Raw genomic sequence first — 23,508 nt, 5'->3', positions numbered from 1 at the left:
ACAAATATCTCTGGTGTGCTTTCCAAGTGGCAATCTCATTGCAAGGAAATTCACAGAACTCATATACGAAAACACATTGTAAATTACTTGCCATTTTGGTCAAAGTTCTATTATTATACTTCAACTACTTCATTGCTTCCAAGGCACAGAAAGAACATTGATGGAATATTGTATTCTCCTGCATGGAACCAGCTTGAATGTGTTGTAAATAAGACACACAGAGAGTGTTATATGGCTGCTCAGATAAAATCATCTGTTGGGTAACCCAGAAAGGAAGGCTGAAACAAGGCATATGTATATCCACAACCATGGGTACCACAGACACTACAGAGAAATCAGGTAAAAAGTTCCAAACCTGGAGCTTTGGAGCTAAACATCTGTGTCCTTTGCTTCCAGTTCTAAGACTTCTTTACTACTATGGAGATTGTGGTGGATTGATTTTGCAAAATGCTATGCAATGTGCTATCCTTAGTGACTCCTGCAGCCAGTACCTGTTAGGCTGGACAGCACTGCACACCGTAAAACACATTTTGAGTTCGAAATTCAAATCATTAATTTTGATCAATACAGAATTAATTAGGATCTTCCTTTTCTCAATTTCCTCTTCACATTCCATCTTTACAGACTGAATGTACAAATAAATACCGGTGCTTATTCTGCTTATCACAAACCAGAGTAACCATGATGTGGAGAAGATAATGTAGATTTCTGGTTGGAGTAACAGAAGACCTTGACTAGTACCTTCTGAATCCCTCTTACATGAGATATGTTATGGATGTGCACAGCCAGAAAGTCAACACTGGAAGCCATTAAGCCCCCACAGAACAGAGAGGCTCAGTGCTTTATCAAAGTAGCTAAGAGAAAGCTCTAGCTCCCTTGCAGAAGGTAATACTTACCCTGTCAAATAGGGGATTCAACTGCAATTACTACTTTTTAGGAAAACAATTCACACTGTTCAAACACATTTGTGAAACTGCTAAATGTCATGAAAGAGGCTGGAGTCTTGATTAAAATGTAAGAAATGAAGGTACTATTACCACCTGCTAAGAAAAATATACTAAACATGTAATTGGAAATGTAATGCATGACGAATGACTTTATTCTATGCATTATCCTCATCGTGTTTCTCCCTGTGCTACAAGAATATGATGCAAAAAGGACTGGGGGATGTGAACAGAGAGACAGAAAAAAAGTGCTGTACATAGCATAATGTGGATGGATTTTTAGCAAAAAATGGCCACGTTCCCAAGTCAGCAAATGCCTATATGTGGAGCTCGACATGAATCGAGGATGAAGGAGGACGTGGGTAAAGAAGCAAAAGTAATGGTGCAAGCCAGATAAGAAGAAACTGGAACGTGCTAAGATACAAAATAGTGAACTGTTGGCAAGTGTTGTGGTTTAAACCCTAGCCAGACAGCTTGTTCACTCACTCCCAGTGAGTGGTGCCAGACTGGAAGCAACCGAGGGCCAACCCCCCCCCCTCCCCGGGGGCTCTCCCCTTCCCCGCTCCTGGAGGTATGGGGATGAGAATCGAAAGAGTGCAACTCCTACGGGTTGAGACAAGAACAGTCCAGAAAACAATGTACAACACAAATCACCACCGCTACCGCTACCACCACCACCACGATAAGAGAAAATAACAAGGGAAGAGAATACAATACCACCCGCTGAGAAACAAGTCTGACCCAGAAGCCCGTGTCCTTCTGGGTAGCTCCCAGTTACACACACACACCCCTTCCCCGGGCATGACGTGCTGTGGTATGGAATACTTCTTTGGCTAGCTTGGGTCAGGTGTCCTGTCTCTGCTTCCTCCCGGCTTCTCCTCCTCCCTGGCAGAGCACGAGCCTCACAAAGTCCTTGGTTAGGGTAAACATTACTTAGCAACAACTGAAAACATCGGTATTATCAGCACTGTTCCCAGGCTGAAGTCAAAACACAGCGTTGTACCAGCTACCAAGAAGGAGAAAAATTGACTGCTACTGCTAAACCCAGGACAGCAAGTTTTAAAGGTTAAGTTCCCATACACTTATTTGATCAATTGTATACTGTACAATTGTTGCTGTATGCTGCAAGAATATGTATCAAAGCATAATATACTAACCTATTGTGTATGTATCCATTTATAATACAGCAAGCTATTGTATATGTAGCCGTAGTTGCTGTGTGCTACAAGAATATGTATCTGATTATAATACAGCAAGCTATCGTAAGCAGATGCAGACAACAGTATAAAAAGGATAGCTGCTTTATAATAATCAGCTTTGGTCTGATCACACTGATCTCTGACTGAGTCCATATATTTTCTGCGGCAGCATAATTCTTTCAGTTTGGGATATTATCAAATAGCATAATTTGTCAATCAATTGGGGGTCAATCAATTACTCCAGCTACAGGTGAAGTAGAAGAGGAACATTATGTGAGGTGCTGACTACACAGTGAAGAACACAGGGTAGTCATGTAGCTATGGGATGAGACACATCTCCTTACGGTATTTTCACACTTGTCATGCTAATATCAGAAACTGTTCTGAGAAGCCAAACACCTGAGCTTTAAGAGAACAACACCTTCACTAGAGAGCTTTCTACAGGTCATTTTAGATATTAAATTGACAAATTTTGACTTGAACAGAATCTGAAAACTAATAGCAGTCTTACAATCACCGTACAGCTATCTGCAACCACAGTATGAAACTGCGCGCCATCACTTAGTGAATTGTTTCAGAGAATAAATTCTATACTTTGACAACAAAATTTAATTTAATTTTGCAGTTGTAATTTAATCTAAGTAAATTGCTTTTCCTTTGCAATGGGAAAACACAATCAGAACAGTCTTGTCAAAACAGCCATCACTAAAGGAATCAAATTTATCTTGCCTTATCCTTGTTAGATCCAGTGAACTTATCAAGGAGGAATTTGGTCAAGCTGAGTATCTTTTTACTTTATTTCTTTTGCCAGGAAACAGTTCCCTTTGCTGTGAATTAAATCATTAGTTGCACAGCAGGCAACACTAATAGAAAGGAAAAAATGACATAAATTGACCTGCCTTTGACACATTCCTCCTATGCTGCATGAATCAGGATAAACACAGGAAATATCTGCACAATGTGCATTGTTAACCTGCAGATGTGTTTATAAACTATTTATATTCAGAATTAATTTCCCATTTTTCAGTTTAAATATGATGTGCTTGGTAATAAGCATGCAAAATACTGGTGATCAGAAGCTGGCAAAGTCATTAGAAAACCTTCTTCCATCACTTTCCCTGATCTATCATACTTTTAAATATAATATATTCCATTACAGAGTCTGGTACAGCACTTTCCTTCTGTGATTGCAAGCTAGAAAGAGAAGTCAGAATTATGCTAATAAAAACATTTAAACATTGTTCAATTTTAATGCTGAAAAATGAATGCATTAGCCAGTTCTCATGAGAGAAAAGATTTAAGAAAATAGTCTTTCCCCCAGAGACATTTGACAGCAGATAGGATAAAGCACAGGAGAAGTTATGCTAGGGAAAAGAAAAATCAGCAAGGGAATACACTGGGCAAGCTAATAGGTTCCTTTCATCTCTAATTTAAAAACTAAGCTTTTGCAGGCTGTTCTCATATTTATGCCAGTTTGAAGTCTGCAAATGTATCTAGCAGCTGGTGGTTTTTCTAGGAGTTTGCTCTTCAGATTTCTCATATGCACTACGTAATGCAAGACAGCCTATTTTAAATTAACTGTTTAAGTTGCTATAGCTTCCAAATAAGTTACAGTTGTTCTATATAGCCTTCCAAATAAGATCTTGCAGCTTTCTTTCCGAAACAAATGGCTACTTTCAGCACAAACGTCTTCCTTTCCTGACTTTCCCATCTGATTCTATAATTCTTCCTTTCCAGACACAGGTGCGTCTTTTCTGATCTCTTCCTTGAATTCTTCTGTTTGTCCCATGATCTGATCTCCTATCCCACAATTTCAAACAACTCTCCAATGTAATTTTTATCATAGCATGACAGAATGGTTTGGGTTGGAAGGGACCTTAAAGATCATTCAGTTCCAACCCCCTGCCACAGGCAGGGACACTTTCCACTAGACCAGGTTGCTCCAAGCCCCATCTAACCTGGCCTTGAACATTGCCAAGGATGGGGCAGTCAGATCTTCTCTGGGCAACCTGTGCCAGTGCCTCAGCACCCTCATAATAAAGAATTTCTTCTTACTGTTTAAGGTAATTCTACCCTCTTCCAGTTTGAAGCCATTACTCCTGATCCTGTAAACTAGTTACAGGAGTTTTAGGCCTGGAAGCTGCCATAAGATCTCCCAGAGCCTTCTCTTTTCCAGGCTAAACAACCCCAGCTCTCGCAGCCTGTCTCCAGAGCAGAGGTGCTCCGGCTCTCTGAGCATCTTTGTGGCTTCCTCTGGACTGGCTCCAACAGGACCATGCCCTTCTTATGTTGGGGGCCCCAGAGCAGGATGTGGTACTCCAGATAATACACCATGCAAAACTGCTAATTGTGTAGATAGGGAAGAGTGAATGGTTTAGGAAGCTGAGCTGCCCCTTGCACCACAGAGGTGTTTCATTTGGAAGGCTGCTGAAGGCTGCTGACAGTGGCTCTGGGACCTGACCCCGTGAAGGTTACCTCTGCTCTTAAAATCACCTGCAGAGGGCCTGGTCCTGATGCTCCATTACTTAGGCACAGGAAGAGGGGAAAATCAGTGGAACTTAGAACTAAAAAAATTACCCAGTGTAAAAATTAAAAAGTGTAGGTGCTGGGCTGGAAATAACAAACACTGAGTTCCGTGTTTGCTGGTTTTATTTGTTGCCTGTTCACGGCATGCAGAGGTATAGAAGACTGTTGAGGACACTCTAGATTTGAGTTGCAGCTGCATCACTGCTGCTTTTTGCCAAACAGCATTGCTTTATGCTAAGACATAAGCTTGTACAGCTTGATCTCATCAAAACCGTTATAAAAGGACATAAATATGCATTAAGACACATACATCTGCCAAAGGTAGAGGCTGTCTGCACTTTCTCCCAAACCTTTGGAACCTGGATTCCTGCATTCACAAATTAGAAGTCCCAACAGCTTTTCTGAGCACGGGGACAGGAATGAACACCGAGCAGGGAGGAAGAACACACAGCATGGTAGCGCTCCTTGCCAGGTGGCAGCAGCAGGTGGGATGAGTCCTGCCCGTGACAGTTCCGTCTGTGCCTGGGCTCCCTGTCCCTGGGACCGGGCTGCCCTAATCTGCTCCCGGTGCTGGTAGCCGGACGGCCGCAGGGCGCACACCTAGAGAGTGGCTGTCGTTCTTTCATGGAACAAAATACTTTCCACATGCTTGTACTTGTGAGCTCTCCCTGCAGCGGTTGGGTAGGCACTAACAGCCTCTGGATTCGCCTGAAGGACAAACGCCCCGCGAGAGCCACGCCGCCCGCCCTGCACTGCCGCCTCAAGATGGCGCTCCGGCGGGCGGGGCGCGCGCATGGATTTCGCGCCTCCCGCCCCTCAGTCAGCTCCGTTCCCCCTCACAGCGGGGGAAGCTGTGGTGAGCCCCATCGAGCAGCAGCTCTGCGGACTGCACCGCAATGGCCCCTCTCTTCTCACAGCCTCATTCAGTGCTGACTGCAGTCGGTTCCATTATTCCTCCCTTTCTTCCAGTGCTCCTTCCACTCATCTTCCACCGGTTTATTCTGCACAGCTGCCCTTTACAGGCTTTAATGATGCATGTCTGGCCAAAATTCAAACCCAGTATTCTGTTCCCATCCTTCATGGCTGCAGTTAGCTGAATCACAATTAACCATGCTCCTCTCCTGCTCGCTCACGAGTTCAACGAATTTCTCTACTCTGTTCTCCTGGTTTTTGAAGCTATATTCTGGTGGTACCACAAGATCCTTTCTCCCTGTCACTAACTCTGGGTTTCTAAGAGCTCTTTACTTTTGACCCTAAATCTGTTCCAGTTATTGCACTAACCATTTAAATACAAATCATAGCATGTTTTTTAATCCAAATCCACATGGAACAAAACACTTCTTATGAAACAAAAGTGCAATTTGAAAAGATGTATTTAAGTCAGATCAGGAAACAGAATGTCCAAGTACCAGCACCTGGACAGTAATGGAAAAGAACATAAATATTCAGTTATAAGGCAAGCACAAAGAGCCATTGTTCAAAAGAAGGAAGAAATGATGTCACAATGGAAAATGATCATCTGACATAAGCTTGCTTTCCTAAACTAAAACTAAACAGCAGGACATCCCTTCATGTAATGACAAAAATCACTCTTTTAACAGATATGCTTACTTTTATGACATTTCCATACATGAAAAAGTAATTGGGTTTAATAGTTTACTATAAAGCAGCACAGACCCATAGAAAATTCATTTTGAGAACAGATACTTTCTAATCTATGTACTACGGAAGCTCTGCAAAATTGCTCAGATTTAAAATAGTCAAAGTAACCTAGATTTGTCCTGAGGTTGAAACTGAAGTATTTCTAAGAATTCCAGCATTTTTTTATTAAGTGCTGGTTTATTGCCTCCAGAAATATGGATCATCTATCAAGGACTGTACTTTAAGCCAGCTGTAAGACACGTCTTTTCCCTGTTAAAGGATATGTGCTTCCTTTAAAAAAAAAACCAAACCCTAATCAATATAGATTTCATTAAAAGTGTGATGAATAATATACATGTTTGAACTGTTCTTAGCTAGGTAATGTAAATGTGATGCCAGGAACGATGCACAGAGGTGTCATGCCATAACGACATGTAAATGAACCATTTTCCTATTTCACCTGTATTAATTACAGGTTATAAACACATATACACACATCTATCAATGAACCAGTTTATAGACACACAAACCTTGTGACGATCTAAGCAAAAACTGAAATAACTTACTGTTATTAAATGTACCAATCTGGATTTAAAATGCTGGTTTGGGGTGCCTGTTCAAGTGTGGTAAGCTTTATTTATGTTGGCTGCGTGAGGCATGTACAGATCAGCGGCAAACAGCACACATAATGTCTATTATCATATATACAGATCAGGACCTAAGATGATTAATAAACCATGAGTAACAAAGTCCTCCTCATTTCACTATCATTTTAATCAATAACCTCAAGAGCACAGACTGTATTTCTCAGATATGTATTATGTAGAAAAAGGGAGAAATTTGCATTTGCATTTATATGAATTGCTTTTTTATATTATGAAGCTGCAAGTAAGAGGAGGCTCTGCCACAGGCATAAAAATATGGAGAGGTTTTACATTGGAAAGTGTGGATGAAAGGCAGAAAGTAGGAAAGAAGCAGAAAAATAATTGCTTCTATGGTTGAAGAAAATAGCAGGAATGATGGAAGACCCCAAAACTCCCAGTATCTAATCTATTGCTGGTGGTTTTCAAGTTAGGCTATGGTGATGCAATAAGCTTTATTTTGCACCAGTTCTAATGCTTTTTTAAGCATTCCCTATATACAGTGAGGAATGTCTCTCCAGGCATAATTATGCACACAAACACTGAAACCAAATGTATAAAAATAGACATAACAAAATTGTTTTTAAAATGTACAATTTTTATAAGCTCATTAATGCTGAATACCCTGGTTTCCAATTAAATGGAATTTACACTGAATGTTAAACAGCTAAAGAACAAAATACACCTTTGTTAGGATGCCAGACTGCAAAAATATTTTGAGTATTGAAGTAAAATTCAAATTCTTTACCTCATCCTCAATAGAGTGTATGAACCTGAAAGGAAGCCTCTTTCTTTAGAATACAACACTATTTAGGCTGATACAACTGGATATTTATGGGGGATTGTCTGGGAGTCAGATATCATCATAACAATCGAGTGCAATATGCAAACTATTCTAAATCACTGGAGAAAACAATATCCAAGACCAGATCCAAAACAACTCGTGCTATGTTATTTCATATTATTGTGATAGGTTTTCTTGCAATAAACAAATAAATACAGCTCGTGAAATAAAACTCTGTGATTTCCTGCCAGTGATTTGAACTGAAAACTGAGAACGAACCTCGAAACACTTTTCCTCCTGTGCTCGATGCAAGAGTTCCTCCATTCCGGGCAAGAGTACTGGAAATACATAATACTCTAAGTATTCTCGAGGAGGACCTGAGAAAACAGCACAGCCTTTACTTACAAGTAAGCACTCAGATTTCACAAAAAAGCAAACATTAGATATCATAAACTAAATATCAGTTATTTTATCAGTACCACCACAGCTTAAACTAAACAGATTAATTCAGTTCAGATACAGCCACAAATCTGTCTTCACTTCTCTTCAGCCAAGACAACATAAACTTGAGTAAATTTCATACTAAAGGTGCATCAACACTGCAAACTACGGTGTTCCTTAGAGATGTCAGACTTAGTTTTAAATGAGCAAGCTCAGACATCAGAAGCAGTTTAATTTACCCTGACAGAAAGAAAAGTAAATTGGCATGCCCTGAACTCAGTCCTGTTATAGCTAGACCACTTTTGGTATCTATCCTCATGCCCCTTACAATGCGCAGTAATAGAGCTGGTCATAAAACTGAATTTCTAGACAGAGGAAAAAAATCAAGGTTATGTTTCAGTGATGCTGTGATTTCTTTCATATAATACTTCCTACTTGCCAGATCCTTCAGAAATTTGAATGTGCCTCCATACACCCAGTTTTCCTAACTCGAGAGGGATGTCTCAGTTTGCATGTCTCTCATGTTTGACTGCGCTGCCCTTACTGCTTACCATACCTCACGTGCTCGCACATATTGGCAACATGGAGTTCCATGCAGAAGCAAGCAGTTCCAGTCTTTTATCACCAAAAACTAGCAGTGCTATGGCCTATGCTCCTCTACATATAGCCTAATAGCTACATGTTTGCTCAATTTAGAGACTCAAGCACCCTTTCCTTCTCAGCTTTGACCCACATCTCCATCATCCCTGACAAGACCTTTCACCATCATAAACTGGGTGAAGTGGAGGAGCCTTCTACCCCTTTTTGTGAAGGCACTGAACCCCTGGGCCAGAGTGAACAGGGAGCCTGACCCTGTAAGAAGGCATAAGAGCACTTCCTTCAGAAAAATGAACAAACCAAAACCTGTTAGGATCCTAGACAAGCAGGCATGGCTTATTGGCTAAAGGACTGTCCTTGATTTAAAGGCAGACTGCCTGCCATTCAGTAAGTATTCAGGTTTTGGTGGGGTCAGTAAAGATTAAGTCATAGAAGTGTTCTCTTCTGGCAATACAGCTGAAAATTTATTCTCTGCTTTATACCTTTAATTGGTTCATGTCCTGCCAAAAAATATTCATAACTGGAAGGACACTATATATGTATAATAGCCAAGGGTAACATTGCTTGTGATTAGCAACCTGAATTCCTAATGGGCACAAATGAATGGAAGAGAGGAAGAGCCAAACAGGAGGGCTAAAATGCATAATAAAAACACACTGCTACTTGGTAAATTTTATAAAGTATAGAAATAGATAAAAATGGAGGAAAAAAAACTTTATAGCTGTTTCCATTCTAATTTGTAAGCAGATGGGCAAAGATGATATTTTGAAAGCAGTTTTCAAACTCAATTGTCTGTTTAATCTATTGATCCTAGTTTCGCATTATTAAATTAGAGGAGAAAATGCTTGCCTTTCTCTGATTTAAGTGGTTAAATAAAATGTCACTTATTTGGAAGAGATGACAGAACCTATCTTAACAGCTAGACAATGCTACTAACTCATGATGCACCAGTTGAGCTTTCTTCCATTGATCAATTGACCAAGCTGGCTCCCTGTTTACAGACCAGGGGTCCGATCACGCAAATTCCACTTAAGGTGGTGTAGCTGTTAACACTTTAAATATAACACATGACAAACCCTTGCCAAATGCAAAAAAAATAATCACAGCAGGGTTCAAGATAATATACTCCTACTTACACGTTTTTGGATCAGGTTGTTCTGGAAGGGGATCTGCCTCGGGTGCGGAAAGCAACTGTTGGACAGAAGTATCAGCTGCAGGGGCTGAATAAAATTGTCCCATACATAATGGCTGCGCTATTCCTGCTTCCAAAGACACCTGTTCAAGATAAATGTAACCTATATAAATATCCCAATTAAGACTGTAAAAAAAAAAAAGAAATCCAATTCAACATGAAAAAGTATAAAGTCAGTCAAAAAACATAATTTCTAATTCAATATTAAATTGTTTCATTATTTTATGAGTACTTTCAAAGAAAGAATTAAGCTTTAAAAATTCTGCACAGTTCCAGCACAATAAAAATATCCAAACCTAACAGAAGGTATATGAATGTTTCTAAGAGAATAAGGTGAGATATCACAATTTAAAAAATATGTTAGCCTTTGCAATTTGAAAATTAAAATTTTATGAATAAGTATTTTCCACCTAGAGGTTGATATGTTTGTTTCTGTATGGTTCAGGAGTCCTGATGCTTGCCTTATAAAGAAAATAAACTTTCCTTCTAAACAAAGCATAGACAAATTCAGAACAAATCCTTAGTTTCCCCACATAGAGACATTTATGGATATCATGAAAAAAGACAGCCCACAATTTTACGGATGTTTTTAGGAGCGCAGGAACTGTTACACTGAGCCTGCAAAATACTCTTAAGAGACACTGAGCTACACCTGTTATAGAAAGACAGGTACAGCCTTTTATCCCCAAGAATGCACCACATTAGAGTTTGCTATGAAAATATGTTATGAAAATTACGTCACCTGAATAGTTTCACTTTAAATTCAACTGGATTCATGAGCTACTGCAAAGCAGGTGGTGGGATCAGGCCACTACACTTGTAATACAATGTATGTCAATAACTGCAGAGATTCCTTTTTAACACATGCAAGATACAAAAAATCAGTGTAACAAGGTATATTATTTCATTTTGAATGCTCAAATATATCAATATATTATGCCCAGACTAATGCCACAAGCAGAGTTCACTATTCAAATTTAATAACAGCCTGGAATGAAGCCCGTTTCATCTGGGGAAACAGGGTAAGTCTAAACAGACCCACTGTCAGACAATTTAAACCATGTCTTAAAATAGCTTTAAAATAACAAAGAATAGTAAGATAATACATCTACAGAAATGCCTAATTTAAATGAAAGCTAACTTTGTATGAGATGCCCAAAAGAATCTTGCTGCTCCTAGAACTTTTGGGGCCAAAGGTTTAAACTGGTTTGTCTTTTTTAAATTTTTATGTCTGCCAAACAAATCTTCCGAGACTGAATTTACCAAAATTAGACTCCAAACGACTTTGACCAGGTTTAATCCACTAATTTCAATGGCCACGTCTATGTGACCTATCATATATGTGACACTGGGCAGTAACTCTGTCGCTGTGCTTGCTCCCCTCTCCCGTGTATTGCAGTACTCGTTCTGCTCAAGCACCACCCAAAGGAGCTCCTGGCATGCTTCAGAGCCCTGCCTGTGAAGCAGACAGTTGCAGCTAAAAGACAGCGAGACGTACAAACCAAACACAGCTGCCAATCTAATTTTAGTGTAACGCCACCCAAGTTGCTTTAAATAAAGTAATTATTTGGAATATTAGGTTTGTTGATTCATGAAAGTTGTTTGCAAAATATGGTTGGAGTTTGGGTTTTCTTTTTTTCATTTTATGAATGAGTGTACTCTGTGGGTATCTAATTTTTCCATTTAGTTATGCGAAATATTTCTAAAACCAGCCCTATACAGATTTTTTTACTGAACTATACTCACATATTCTTGTTTTGATTCAGGACCATCTGGAAATTGAGGCTGCTCTGCTTCATACTCTGGAAGTAAAAAGAAGTACAGTATTTATTCAGAAGACTTTAAAAACATAACTATTTTTCTCCTAAACAAACATCACTTTCTAAAGATACCTATTCCAGATTTAAACAGTAAAATTTAGTATACCACAAATGTTTAACGTGAATTCTAATGTTTTAAAACAAGTGAGAACTTCAGAGCCTCTTGTCTGCGGTTTAAGTCAAGTCCCAGGTTCTCAGTGATAACAGAATCCTTTAACAGAAAGAGACCTTTAATTAAATTAACAATTTAGAATATTTTAATGTAAGTGAAATGCAGATGCTTGCATAGAATTAGCCATTGTTTTACCAGTGTATAATACTGCTTTTTAATTTGCATTCCTCTATAAGCAATTAAATCCCTAGGACATTGCTAAGCATTGGTCTCCACCTTCAAAACAACCAACCAATCAATCAAAACACAAAAGGCGAAAGCAGTACATGACCCATATAGATTACTGAGTGAACCAGGGGAATAAAATTAAAAGATGAGGACAATAGAACTGATATGAAAAAAAATCTTAGAGATTCCACAATACAGAAAACTCCTACAGCCAAACCCGTTTGCCATTCTACCATTCTAATTGGATTTACTGGCATTGCCACTTCCACACATACTACGCATGGCTCAGATGAGTTATATTAGAATAAGAAAGTTTATCCCTGCATTTAAAATTGCCATTTTAACACAAAATAACTACTTTTAAGGCATTATGAAGTGCTAACTGAAGAGAAGCCCACCACAAAGCCACAGTGCCGGTCTCTCAGCTTCCTGACCAGCCTCAGCACTCTGACTTTGGGAAAAGGCCAAGACTTTTGCTATTAGAATCAGGCTCGGGTAACAGAACTTGCCGTGAACAGCAGTAACATCGTCACCTCTCTACTTCCCCAAGGCAACAGTCTAACTCCGCTGCCAGGATAACCCACAAAGCTGCCTCCACGCAGGGCGCAGACTGCTGTGCGGTAAGCCACGGGCCACGACACTACTGCAGTAAGCTGGGTACATGTGGCCCTGTTGGCAGCGGGAACACGCACAGAGGTATGTTTCTGTCAGAAGTTGGTGACGATAACGCTCGGGAGCTTGTTCTCAGCGGTGCGAAGAGCGGGTTTTAGCAGGTACAGCCAGCCCCTCCGCCGGCTCCACAGCGCTGCTGAGACCGAGCGCCTCTCCGCCAAGAGCCGGGCAGGAGCCCCCTTGAACGCTGCAGCAGCGAGGAGCAGCTTGGAAGAGCCTCGAGTGACCGAGGCTGCGGGGCTGTGCCCGCGGGGTCAGGGCCGGGCCCACGCTCCCGGTGCCCGCAGCGGGCTCAGGGCCGGGCCGCCCCCGGCACGTCCCGGCTCCCACCTGCGCACACGCGCTCCCAGAGGCTCGGCTCTCGCCCGCCCTCCGCCATGCTGCGTTGTGTTGTGGTGTGTTGCCGCGGCAACAGCGCCACCGGTCCCCTCGGCGGGGCGGGCGTGCCCACGTTCCCCTTCCGGGTCGGCGGAGCTGCACGTGGCCGCGGCAGGTAAGCGGCGGCGGTAAATGGTGTGTGCCCATATGGGGGGGCCTCCGCGCTCCGTCCATCTAACGGGGGCCGGAGTGCAGCGGGAGTTGGGTGGGCCCAGCCGGGCGGGTCACCGCGGTGTGCTGTGGTACACTTGGGGTTTGAAGGATTGCGGCAGGGGTGTAAGAGGCACTTACGGAGCCCTGTGGGTTAGTTATTGATTAAAGGATGGGAGCATCTAGGTTCCTCAGCAAAGGCAGGGCTGTCGCCGGGTGGGTACCGCAGGCACAGAGGTCTGCTGTAACCTTTTCATAGGCACGAGTGTCCCAAAAACACAGAGCAAGGACAAGCAATCATAAACAGAAGCAAACTCAAGGTTATTACGAAGGTGCCTTGAAAGGATACTGTAATGCCAAGTGGGCAAGAAAGGGATGTGAAGTTCAGTGCTAAATAAGTGAAAAGTTGTACATGTGTGGAAAACCATCTTAACCCCACACACATATGTATACACACATATATACACACACACACATACATACATACACACACATATAGTAAGTATCCGCTTTGTCACTTAGGAAGGATGTTTTAGAGAGTAGCTAAACCTGTGAAAAGATCATGCTGGGCAGCTGGCAGAGAGACACATAAAAAGTTCTAAACAAACAAGGGCAGCAGTAAGGAAGATGAAAAACCACGCTGTGGCCACTCCAGTACACTGTTTTCAGTGCAGCACTTCTGGTTCCTTCTATCACAGAAAGCAAACTGTGAAACTGGAAAAAGAGTGATGAGATACAGAATGGTTTCAGAGTAAAGGGAGACCAGATAGCCTGGGACTTGTTGAAGCTGTGCACTAACATCTCCATTTCATGTTTTTAGAATGATAAAAGAAGTTCATGAGGAACCTCTACAAAAAAAGAAAAAAGCTAAAAGGAGTAGGAGCCAAACTGTCACTAAAACTGAGAAAGATGTTCAAAATGTCATTAAAATTGAGGATGATGATGAGCTTGAGACAAAAACAAAGAGAAGGAAAAAGAAAAAATTAAAAGATGAGCATTTAGACCAATTAGAACTGAAAAATAAGAAGAAGAAAAAGAAAACTGGCTCTAGATTACTGAAAGAAGCACATTCAGAAAGCTTTGTGAATGTAGAAGGCCATCTGGATTCAGAACCTAAAGAAGAATCGGAGGAACAAATTAAAATTGTCAAAAAGAAGAAGAAAAAAGCCCAGTGTCATTCCTCCTTATCATTGGAGAATAATGAGAGTCGTGATGTGGAGCTTTCAAATCCCCATGCAGATGGTACTAATGAAAATGGATTTGCATTTAAAAAAAGCAGAAAGAAGACCTCTTTGAATTTGGAATTGGATGGTGAAGTAACCAAGAAAAAAAAGAAGAAAAGCATTTTTTCTTGTTCATTAGAGGACATCCAGGACAGTGAACATGAACAGGCTGAAAAAGTTCCTAAAACCCCACAGAAATGTATTTCACAAAAACCTTTTACAGATATTATCCATAATGATGGGGAGAAGAATTATGTGAGAAGAAAGAAGAGAAAGAAGAAAAAAGATAAGCCTGACTCCTTTTTACCACAAACAGATAATCAGGACAATACCAATGGAGTTTCTGATAGCCCCACTGCATTAAGTGACTCTGGAAAAAGGAAAAGAAATAATGCCCTGGAAATTACATGGACAAGTAGAGAGGAAGAGGACACAGCTGAGAACTCTGGAAGTAGCAGAGAGACCAAGAAGAAGAAGAGAAGAAAAGATGTTTCTTCCTTAACACATACAGATAATAAAGACTACAGTCACAGTGTTCCAGATGAGCATCTCCCAGCCCAGCAAAAAGTTGAGTCTGAGGAAGAAGAGCTTTCTGGGAAGAAAAGCAGGAAGAATATAAAGGATAATCGTGAAGTCATCAAGAAGAAAAAGAAGATTCAGAAAGAGGAGGATTCAAAAGTTTTGTTAAACAATGACAGTCCATCAAAAAACCAAAAAATAACACTACTCGAAAGCACTAAAAAGAACCAAGAGAGGGAAATGAAGCAAACAGAATGTGTCACAGGGGGCACTGTAGATGGGGTATTGTGCCACAGTAACCACATACGCCGTGATGGAAAAAGGAAAAAATGGAAAAAAGAATCACGCCAGGACTCTGCTGAAGAACCAGGTTCAAAAGCAAACACAGAAAAGATCAAAAGAGAAGACATGGGAAATGAGGCACTGGTAAGTTGTAAAGAAAAGGATGTCTTTGCTAAGGAATCCTGCTAAGGAGTTGAAAGCTTTTTAGGTAGGCACTTTGTGCCTGCAGGCTGCTAAGCCTGTTCAGACCATTGGGATACACTTAGGTCAGTAGGGGCCTTCTCTTGGGTTCAAGAAGCAGGATCAGCTGATCTGTTGATTTCAGCATGTAGTAGTTGTAAAACACTGCAAAATGGTTTTTAATGCTACACTACACTCTTGTAGTGATCGTGTTTCAGCTGTGAAAATGTAAATATTACAACTAAGAGCAAGTATTGGCCCAAAAAGAAAACTCGTATGTACAGACATAGTGTTGTTCTGTCCTTCCTTTAGTTGCTCTTGGCAAAGTGGCAGCACTCCTGTAAAATAGGATTTTAATACCATGTCATTTAACCTGAGCAGGTTGGTAACATTGGCAGCATGAGTGCATCTAACTGTGTTAGACTTTTTCTTAAGCTTTTGCTGCTGTTAATGCTGAAATTGCAGTGTTAGAAACAAGGGGGAAATTTAGCCAAAACCTGTCATCTAACTTGGACAAAACTTTAGAGAAAATCCTACAAATCCAAAGTGTAGATGAGGCCTAGAGCACTGATGTATGAATTCTGATAGAAAAATACTAGAGAACAACCTAAACACAAATTCTTAATAAAGTAAATCAATGCAAGACAATAAAACGATGCAAGAGCTGTAAATTATACCTGAAAGTAACTGGAATTATATCCAGACTGGCTGTTAAAGGAAATCCCATCCTAGAGTCTTGCAGTACTGCCATTTCTGAGGTGAAACAAACATGGAGAGGAACTGATGGAAGATTTGAAATACACAAATACAGAGGTTTTTTCTTTGATTCGCTCCCCAATTCCCCCCTCCCCCTCAAAAAAAAGGCTATTAAGATCTTGTTTTATTGCTTTAACTTTTTTTTAGCTCCTTTTTTAAAATCTGATTAGGTTCTTATTTTAAAGCTATTTAAGTGCCTAAAGTTAGTACCTACATGCCTAACCTCTGTTGTTATCATTGGGAATAAAGCTGTGAGATGCTTAGAAATTCAATAGGTACCTACCTGTATTTTTACTACTTAAACAAAAATGGCTAACTGCAAGTGACTAGGAGCTTGCTTTGATATTCAGAGGTAATGGGAAACCGCACTCCAGTTGTTTTTTATCAAGAATTCGGGGATTTGGCTTGTTTAAAAGTCAAGCTCTAGTAAATAAATCATCATTGAAGATTTCTGTAAACCAGGGACAGGGCAGGCTGCAGCACTGGCTGCCTCTCCAGCCAGCTTCATGGTGTGCTTCGTGTTGTTACGCACTCCTGTATGCAGTTTCTTCATGTTCTGTGGAAACCCAGCAGCTTTCTGGTATCTGGCTAATAATTCAATACAGATTTTATGTAAGCAGGTTCTTCAGTGTCCATGGAGACACAGGTAGAGGCTTTTCCACAAAGGTTTGTGTTGGGAGTGTGTATGCTTCTCAGTCACCAGGTGAGCAGATGTTTGGGGCTTTGTCCTTAGGTTTCTCTGTTTGACCATTCAAAGGACAAGATGGTTTTATTGCTGGCATATATTTTCTAATTAAATTGACACTGACTTTTTGAGACTGTTAGACATTATTTAGATTCTTGTAGCTGTTCACATTCTGTGGAGGCAAGATAAGCCTAATAACAAGTAAAATCTCATGATGAATTACAATGGAAAACACAGCAAATACCTTGCAAACAATTGAGGAGAAGGACGTAGGATGATGCATGTGTTGCTTCTCTTTCCCATATTCAGCTCTGACCTTTAATAATAAGAAGCACTTCAGGGAAATTGTCCTGAAGATTGAGAAGTCTGGGTAAATCAGTTCCAGAGAAATCTAGTTCCTGCCAGACCAAAAGACACTGTTGTAGTAAATGGCGGATAATGTCAGTCTTTCATTTAACTGTGCCATAGTCTTGACACGTTTTCTAGTCTACAGTGTCTCACACACTGCTGCATGCCTTGAAAAATCCTCTGTGGGGCTTGTGCTGCAAACAAATGAGTGAGTTTTTCAAGACAATGTAGAGTGATACCCACTTTATGTCAATGATCATGGTTTTTCCAATTGGAGACCGTTACTGTCACCTTGGGCAGAGTGATGACTTGGTTTACTTCTTTGAAATTACTTGCCTGCAGATAGCAGAATCCTACCACATGTGAACATGCTCCCCTTCCATGAAGCTGGGGGAAGACCACCATTCCTGCAGGGGTAATTTTTGCCACACAGCAACCCTCAGCAAGCCAGCAACAGGCTGTGAACTGGCAGGGATGAGGGTGCACCCTTCCTCCTTCCTCATCTTCCACTTGACCTTCCAGTTAGAAAAAAAAAAAGTAACATTGCAGCTGTTTGCAGAATCCTGTCACATCAGTTCTGCTTGTTTGAATAGATCTGAAAAGACAGTACCAGGCCATCTAGAAGTAAATTGGGGTTTTGATCTTTTCATCCAAAAGAACAAGCTCTCCTTACTGCAGACAGTGTTCTCGCATTTTTAATGGTGCATGTACTTGTGTGTGTGTGGAATCAGTACATAAATGGTGGCTTTGGAAAATGAACTAAATCATTCATGGCTTTAAATAAAACTATAAACCCTAAAAAAAGTAACAGCAGCTTTGGCTGACAGAAGTATGTGACAAATCTTTTCCTTGTCCTGGCGTTCCCTGGCTATTTCATGCTTGGATTATTATGTTAGCTGTATCAATAGATCTTCCCTTTGGCCACCTTTTCCAGGCTGGTCTAAAGCTTATGGCTCTAATTTACCCATCCTGGACCTCCTACTTACCCCATTACACCGGATGCCCCAAAATCTTACCCTTATTACCAATTTGGAAAGGCTGATCTGTAAGTTCCAGTCAGTGGGAGCAGAACCTGCTGAAGGGCTGCACTTCAGAGTAGTATCAGTATTTACTTGGGGACTGACACTGATTTACCTCTTCTTGTCCTGCCCAGTCATACCTGCTGGAGCTGTTCTGTCTCCACATCAGCTCCCCATTCCTCACTCCCAAATGTGGAACTAAAGTGCTGTTTGCTGCCATTGTAGGAGACACTTTATGTATGTCTGCACCTCTTCCTGTGCTCTTTCCAGGTTTTTGAATTTATGTTAACTTTCACTCTTTCTGCCCCCTACTTGAAGTATAAACTTAAACTGTTATGAAGTGGTTTAATTTGAAATGACCCTGTCTGCAAACATTAGTGTATGTGCCAATGATGTGGGCAGGTCCATTTTAATGTGTGAATCCAAAGAAAACCCTTATGCTCTTTGTTTAAAAGGAAAAAAAAGGATCTCTTCCTTGGGGAGAAAGTCTCCCCATAGAAATACACAGCTTTAATTGGCATTTCCAGCTTAAATTTGACTATTTCTTGCCTCACATTAGTACTAATTTATTGCTCGGTGGTTTTACTACTTTTGTAGTCAGAGCTATGTAAATTCTAATTAACCAGAATGGATAAAAACATCCATACAAGGTTTTTTACCGTTTTACAGGAACATGTGGATGATGTAATTATTGTACAGGAAAAAAAAGGAAACTGTGATGAAGTTAACATAGACAAGGTATGCTTTGTCTTAATTGTGTAAGCTTTAAAGCAATACAGCATTTATTGTATGCATAGAATTTGTAACAAAAAACCTTTGTTGCTTGTCTATGCCAAGATTTCCCTAGATAGAGCTCTGCTTAAAGTGTGTTTTACCTTCCATGGGTTAAGTCCAAAATGTACAGCTCCAGTCAATGTCTAAGTAGCTTATTAAGTTAAATACAGGTTTCTTTGCGTCTCATTAACTTTGGCAGTTTCAGCGTAGCTGTTACCTGCAGTTAGAAGACTAAATATATCTGATACAGCAAAATGTTCATTTAAAATACCACTAGCAAAATCACAGTTCTGTTGTTGAGAGTGTAAATGGATCACATGCAACCTTTTAACTATCCTTGCAAAATTCTGAAGAGAACTAATTCTTTTAGTCTTATCTTTTCATTGTAAATGATATTAACTCATTTAACACACAGAAAATAGTGTCTTGTGCTGTTTTTTCTGCATGCTAGGTGAGGCGACAGGCTCTGCAAGAAGAAATCGATAGAGAATCTGGCAAAACTAAGGCTTTCAGTCCCAAAGTGAAACAGGTATGTATGAACTTAGATCATGATCTGACAGAAATACTGTGTCACAGAGCAAGTTCCTGAAAAAGGCACTGTACTCTTTGTACATGGCTCAGGTACAAGGCTTGCCACAACGTTCCTCCTTTTGACTGTAAATTTAAGGGAATGCTCTAGAACAAGTTAGTACAATCCCAGGAGAGTCTGCAAGCTGACCAGTGAACTCCCAACAGCAGCTGGCATTGTACAGTGCTCTAATTCCCAGCATCAGCCCTCAAAAGCAACATTTAGTCTGGTTCCTCTGGAGAATGAGCCATGACAAAATGCTACAGAAGTGTTTTCTGCTGACTCTGAAATACAAATAATTCTAGACTATGGATATAGCAGTCACTGAATTGTATCTGAATTGTTACGTGGAAGACATTCAGAAACAGGGGTAAACATAGAAAGGTAAAAGGGATGACGGCTGATAACACGTGTGATATTTACAGTCAGTCCTCTCCTAACTTTTACATCTTTCTTCTACCTCTTTGAAAGATAATTCTTTATTCTTTGCTTTTGCATCCTACTCAGCCTGCCTCCTGACACATTTACAGGAATGGGGTAGAAATTGTGGCAGGAGTGTAGCAGTGGTAAAAAGATTCAGAAAGAAAGCTTTGCTTGTAATTCAGTATTCTTAGTTGTTTGATAAGACTACCAGTAAGCCTAGAAAGTTGGAATATACCTCAATGAAACACCAGAAACAACTCCTGTAGGTTTTTACATAGTGGGAGGCAGACTGCAATAGCTCTGGAACTGCAACTATCTAATAGTCTTTGAAGTCATTGAGAAAAATGACATCCTTGGCAGGGGATCTCCGTTCTGTGGTGCTGATCTGTCTCTGTTTAGGAGTACACAGAAGAATAGAAAATTAATTCATCAGCTTCACAGAGTGAGCTGGAAATGCAGCAAAAGCAATGTGTAGTGCCTGCCAGTGCTTCACTTAAAAGAAATTACAGAGTTTGACAAGGCATAATTATTTCTGCATCTGTGCAGATGTCTCCCATGCCAAAGGGAGGACATGTATTTATGTGTATCTGCACATGCATCTGTCACAGAGCTGGGCTTATACAGTAATTTGTCTTTGAGCATAGTAAAAATACTGAAGTACTATGGATAGCTCTTTTAACAGCAGGTATTCTGGCCTCTCATAGTGAATGACACTCCAGCCTTGCATTTTTTTAGCTTAAAAAGCCTGCTACAGCTTGCCTGCAATATTGAGTAGCATGCTGTGTGTCATGTTGGCTGTCGAGTGGAGAATGACTGTTTCATGCAAGCTGGAACTGTTCAGTTGGAAGGATTTCAGGCTTCCATAAGACACGCCACTAAATTCACATTTTTCCTTTGATGTAGCCAGCTCAGTCCATTTAGTATCACCCCCAATTTTAAAGAAAAAATTAGGAGTAGCGGTTCTGCCAAAAACAGTTATAAATGAGAGCAATGCTCCTAGATATAGCTTGGGAGTCAAATAAGATCCTTAGATAATGAAGCTTGTTCTTAGGTAAGCCAAAAGTTCATGAACTTTATAAATCATATGATGTGTCTTTGGTAATCCACAAATGGCTGAAGCCTGATTTTACTTGGACATTGGCTGTTCTCTCAGAAGGGACACAGCTGCAGACAAAACAGAAATCCTGAAGGAGTGAACTAGTTCAAAGAATACAGTGAGAGGCGAATACAAGGACCAGAGCAAGCTGCACGGGAGGGAGGCTTTCAGGGTACTATATTTAGTCCTGTCAGATAAGGATTCACCCTCAGTTTTTGCACCCTTGCGATATTAGTGGGATGAGACTGCAAATATTACTCAAAGCTTGAGAGCCAGATTGAACGCTGTCTCCAAAATGTGCTAAAACATTGCTAATACCCACAGATACCTAAACGAGGCAACAGGAAAATGAGAAGATAACTGCACAAAGTGACAGAGTGAAAGAAGATTAAGCTGTCGGTTGTCTTAGAATAAGAGAAATGATTGGACAATATCTGGCTCTTTGAGTATTATCCACAGTGCAGAAAAGCCAAGGTTCCTAAGACAGAGGGAAAGGAGATTCTCAAAGTGCATTAAACCTTGTCTCCAGGTTAAATGGGCTGAAATGCAAATGAGGATGCACTCATGCAGGGTTGTGTCATTTTTTTATCATGTCCTTCGAGAGATACTACTCATAAAATTACTGTTTCTGAGCCCTGTTGGGTTGTTGTAGTTGGTTCTGTTCTCAAGGTACACAGCCAGAAATTGTTGTCCTTAATCTTGGTATTATTTAATTTTAGCACTAACCTTGTTTTGCTTCACAGGATACAAAGTTTGGCCAGTGGAGTACAGCTGCTTTTCAAAGTTCTGAGCAACAAATGAAGTTTCTTAGACTGATGGGTGGCTTTAAAAAGGGCTCTGGTCCTATTCAAAATCTCTCAGCAACTACAAACAAACCAAACATGGCTCTGAACAGGGAAGCGGAGGAGAAGTTACAGCAGGCTCTGAAGATGGAATTTGATAAAGCGATGGACTTGAGGCAACATAGAGGAATTGGTCTTGGATTTCAACCTGCTGCCAACAAAAAAGTATACATAGACAAATATACATCCAGATCTAAAAAATTTGAAGATTAAAACTCCGAAGTAATAAAAGGAATAGAAATTCAACTGGCAAATTTCTTTTCACTTCCCACATCATTTTAACTTGAAAACAGATATATTTAAGAAATTTGATTTATGAGGCACTTGTACTACAAGTTGTCAACTGCATGAACTAGAGCTGAGTCCTCACTTCAGCTAAGCAGTAAGTTTTTGATACCTTTACAATATTTTTTACAAGGCAAGAGACAGTCTGCTTTGAAGACTGCAGCTACATGGGCAATGCCTGTAACTAGCTGAAACTTAGTCAATTTTTTTAAAATGCTGATTTTATAACCTTATTTTCAGCTACATCTGTGTGGTTTAAACTTAGCCACGCAGTCTCTCTCACTACCCCCCTTCCTCTCCCCCACCCCCCACGCCTGGAGGAGAAACAAAAGAATGTAACTCCCACGGGTTGAGATAAGAACAGTCCAGTAACTAAGGTATAACACAAACCACTGCTGCTACCACCAATAATAACAATGATAAGGGAAATAACAAGGGAAGAGAATACAATCGCTCACCACCCGCCAACCAATACCCAGCCCAACCCCGGCAGTGATCTCCCCTTCCAGGTAACTGCCCCCCAGTTTATACAGTGGGCATGACGTGCTGTGGTATGGAATACCTCTTTGGTTATTTGGGTCAGGTGTCCTGTCTCTGCTTCCTCCTGGCTTCCCCTCCTCCCTGGCAGAGCATGAGACTCAGAAGGTCCCTGGTCAGAGTAAACATTGCTAAGCAGCAACTAAAAACATCGGTGTTATCAGTGCTGTTCCCAAGCTGAAAGTCAAAGACACAGCACTGCACCAGCTACTAAGAAGGAGAAAAATGACTCCTACTGCTGAACCCAGGACACTACCTCAGTGATTCAAAAGGATTTTGGTGTTCTGTAAAATCTTGACATTTTTACGCTCAGTGAGTGGTACGAAGCGATGGTGTTTTACTTTGAAGAAACACTACTGACATGCCTACAAATCTGATGATACATTTTGGGCAACTCCCGAGAAGAAGTGAAAATTATGGAGAGGCTCCAGCTTAAAGGGCTGCTATGAATCCATTCCTATACCTGGGATGAAGAAGATGCTGAACCACTTCCTGCAGGGTCTTTGAGGAAACATCTCCTTTATAGTGTCATTTAAAACCAGCACTACCTCAGGGCAAGTCTGTTTTTCACCAGTGATCTCAAAGTTCAGTGACTGGCTTCAGCCAGCACTTCCATGCTTCAGCTTTTGCTTTACTTAAACCCAGG

At 40.7% G+C, this 23,508-nt stretch overlaps 2 protein-coding genes across 3 annotated transcripts in view; one reads left to right on the top strand and one right to left on the bottom strand.

Moving 5' to 3' along the window:
* The window catches only part of IQCK (IQ motif containing K), a 49,113-nt gene extending 35,848 nt beyond the window's left edge, over positions 1–13,265 (bottom strand). The window contains exons 1-4 of one of the 2 annotated variants that reach the window (XM_061473996.1): positions 13,128–13,265; positions 11,712–11,767; positions 9,910–10,048; positions 8,015–8,112 (exon numbers count right to left, since the gene is read on the bottom strand). In XM_061473996.1, coding sequence (XP_061329980.1) covers positions 8,015–8,112; positions 9,910–10,048; positions 11,712–11,767; positions 13,128–13,176 — 342 coding nt within the window. In that variant the 5' untranslated portion in view covers positions 13,177–13,265. The remainder of the gene's footprint in view (positions 1–8,014; positions 8,113–9,909; positions 10,049–11,711; positions 11,768–13,127) is intronic. The other variant, XM_061473995.1, reaches the window with a different exon arrangement.
* Positions 13,266–14,114: 849 nt separating this feature from the next.
* KNOP1 (lysine rich nucleolar protein 1) lies at positions 14,115–22,294 on the top strand. The gene is made up of 4 exons (XM_061474139.1): positions 14,115–15,493; positions 19,007–19,075; positions 19,563–19,640; positions 21,942–22,294. Exons 1-4 carry the CDS (start codon positions 14,147–14,149, stop codon positions 22,251–22,253), a joined length of 1,806 nt encoding a protein of 601 aa, XP_061330123.1. The 5' UTR covers positions 14,115–14,146; the 3' UTR covers positions 22,254–22,294.
* The last annotated feature ends 1,214 nt before the right edge of the window (positions 22,295–23,508 follow it).

The sequence above is a fragment of the Pezoporus flaviventris genome, unplaced genomic scaffold (genome assembly GCF_033815535.1).
Source record: "Pezoporus flaviventris isolate CSIRO_AGI_PZ_B2104156 unplaced genomic scaffold, CSIRO_AGI_Pfla_v1 ptg000078l, whole genome shotgun sequence".
NCBI classification, from domain to species: Eukaryota; Metazoa; Chordata; class Aves; order Psittaciformes; family Psittacidae; genus Pezoporus; species Pezoporus flaviventris.
Note: the sequence above shows the minus strand (reverse complement) of the source record. Positions and strands in the feature narration are given on the sequence as shown.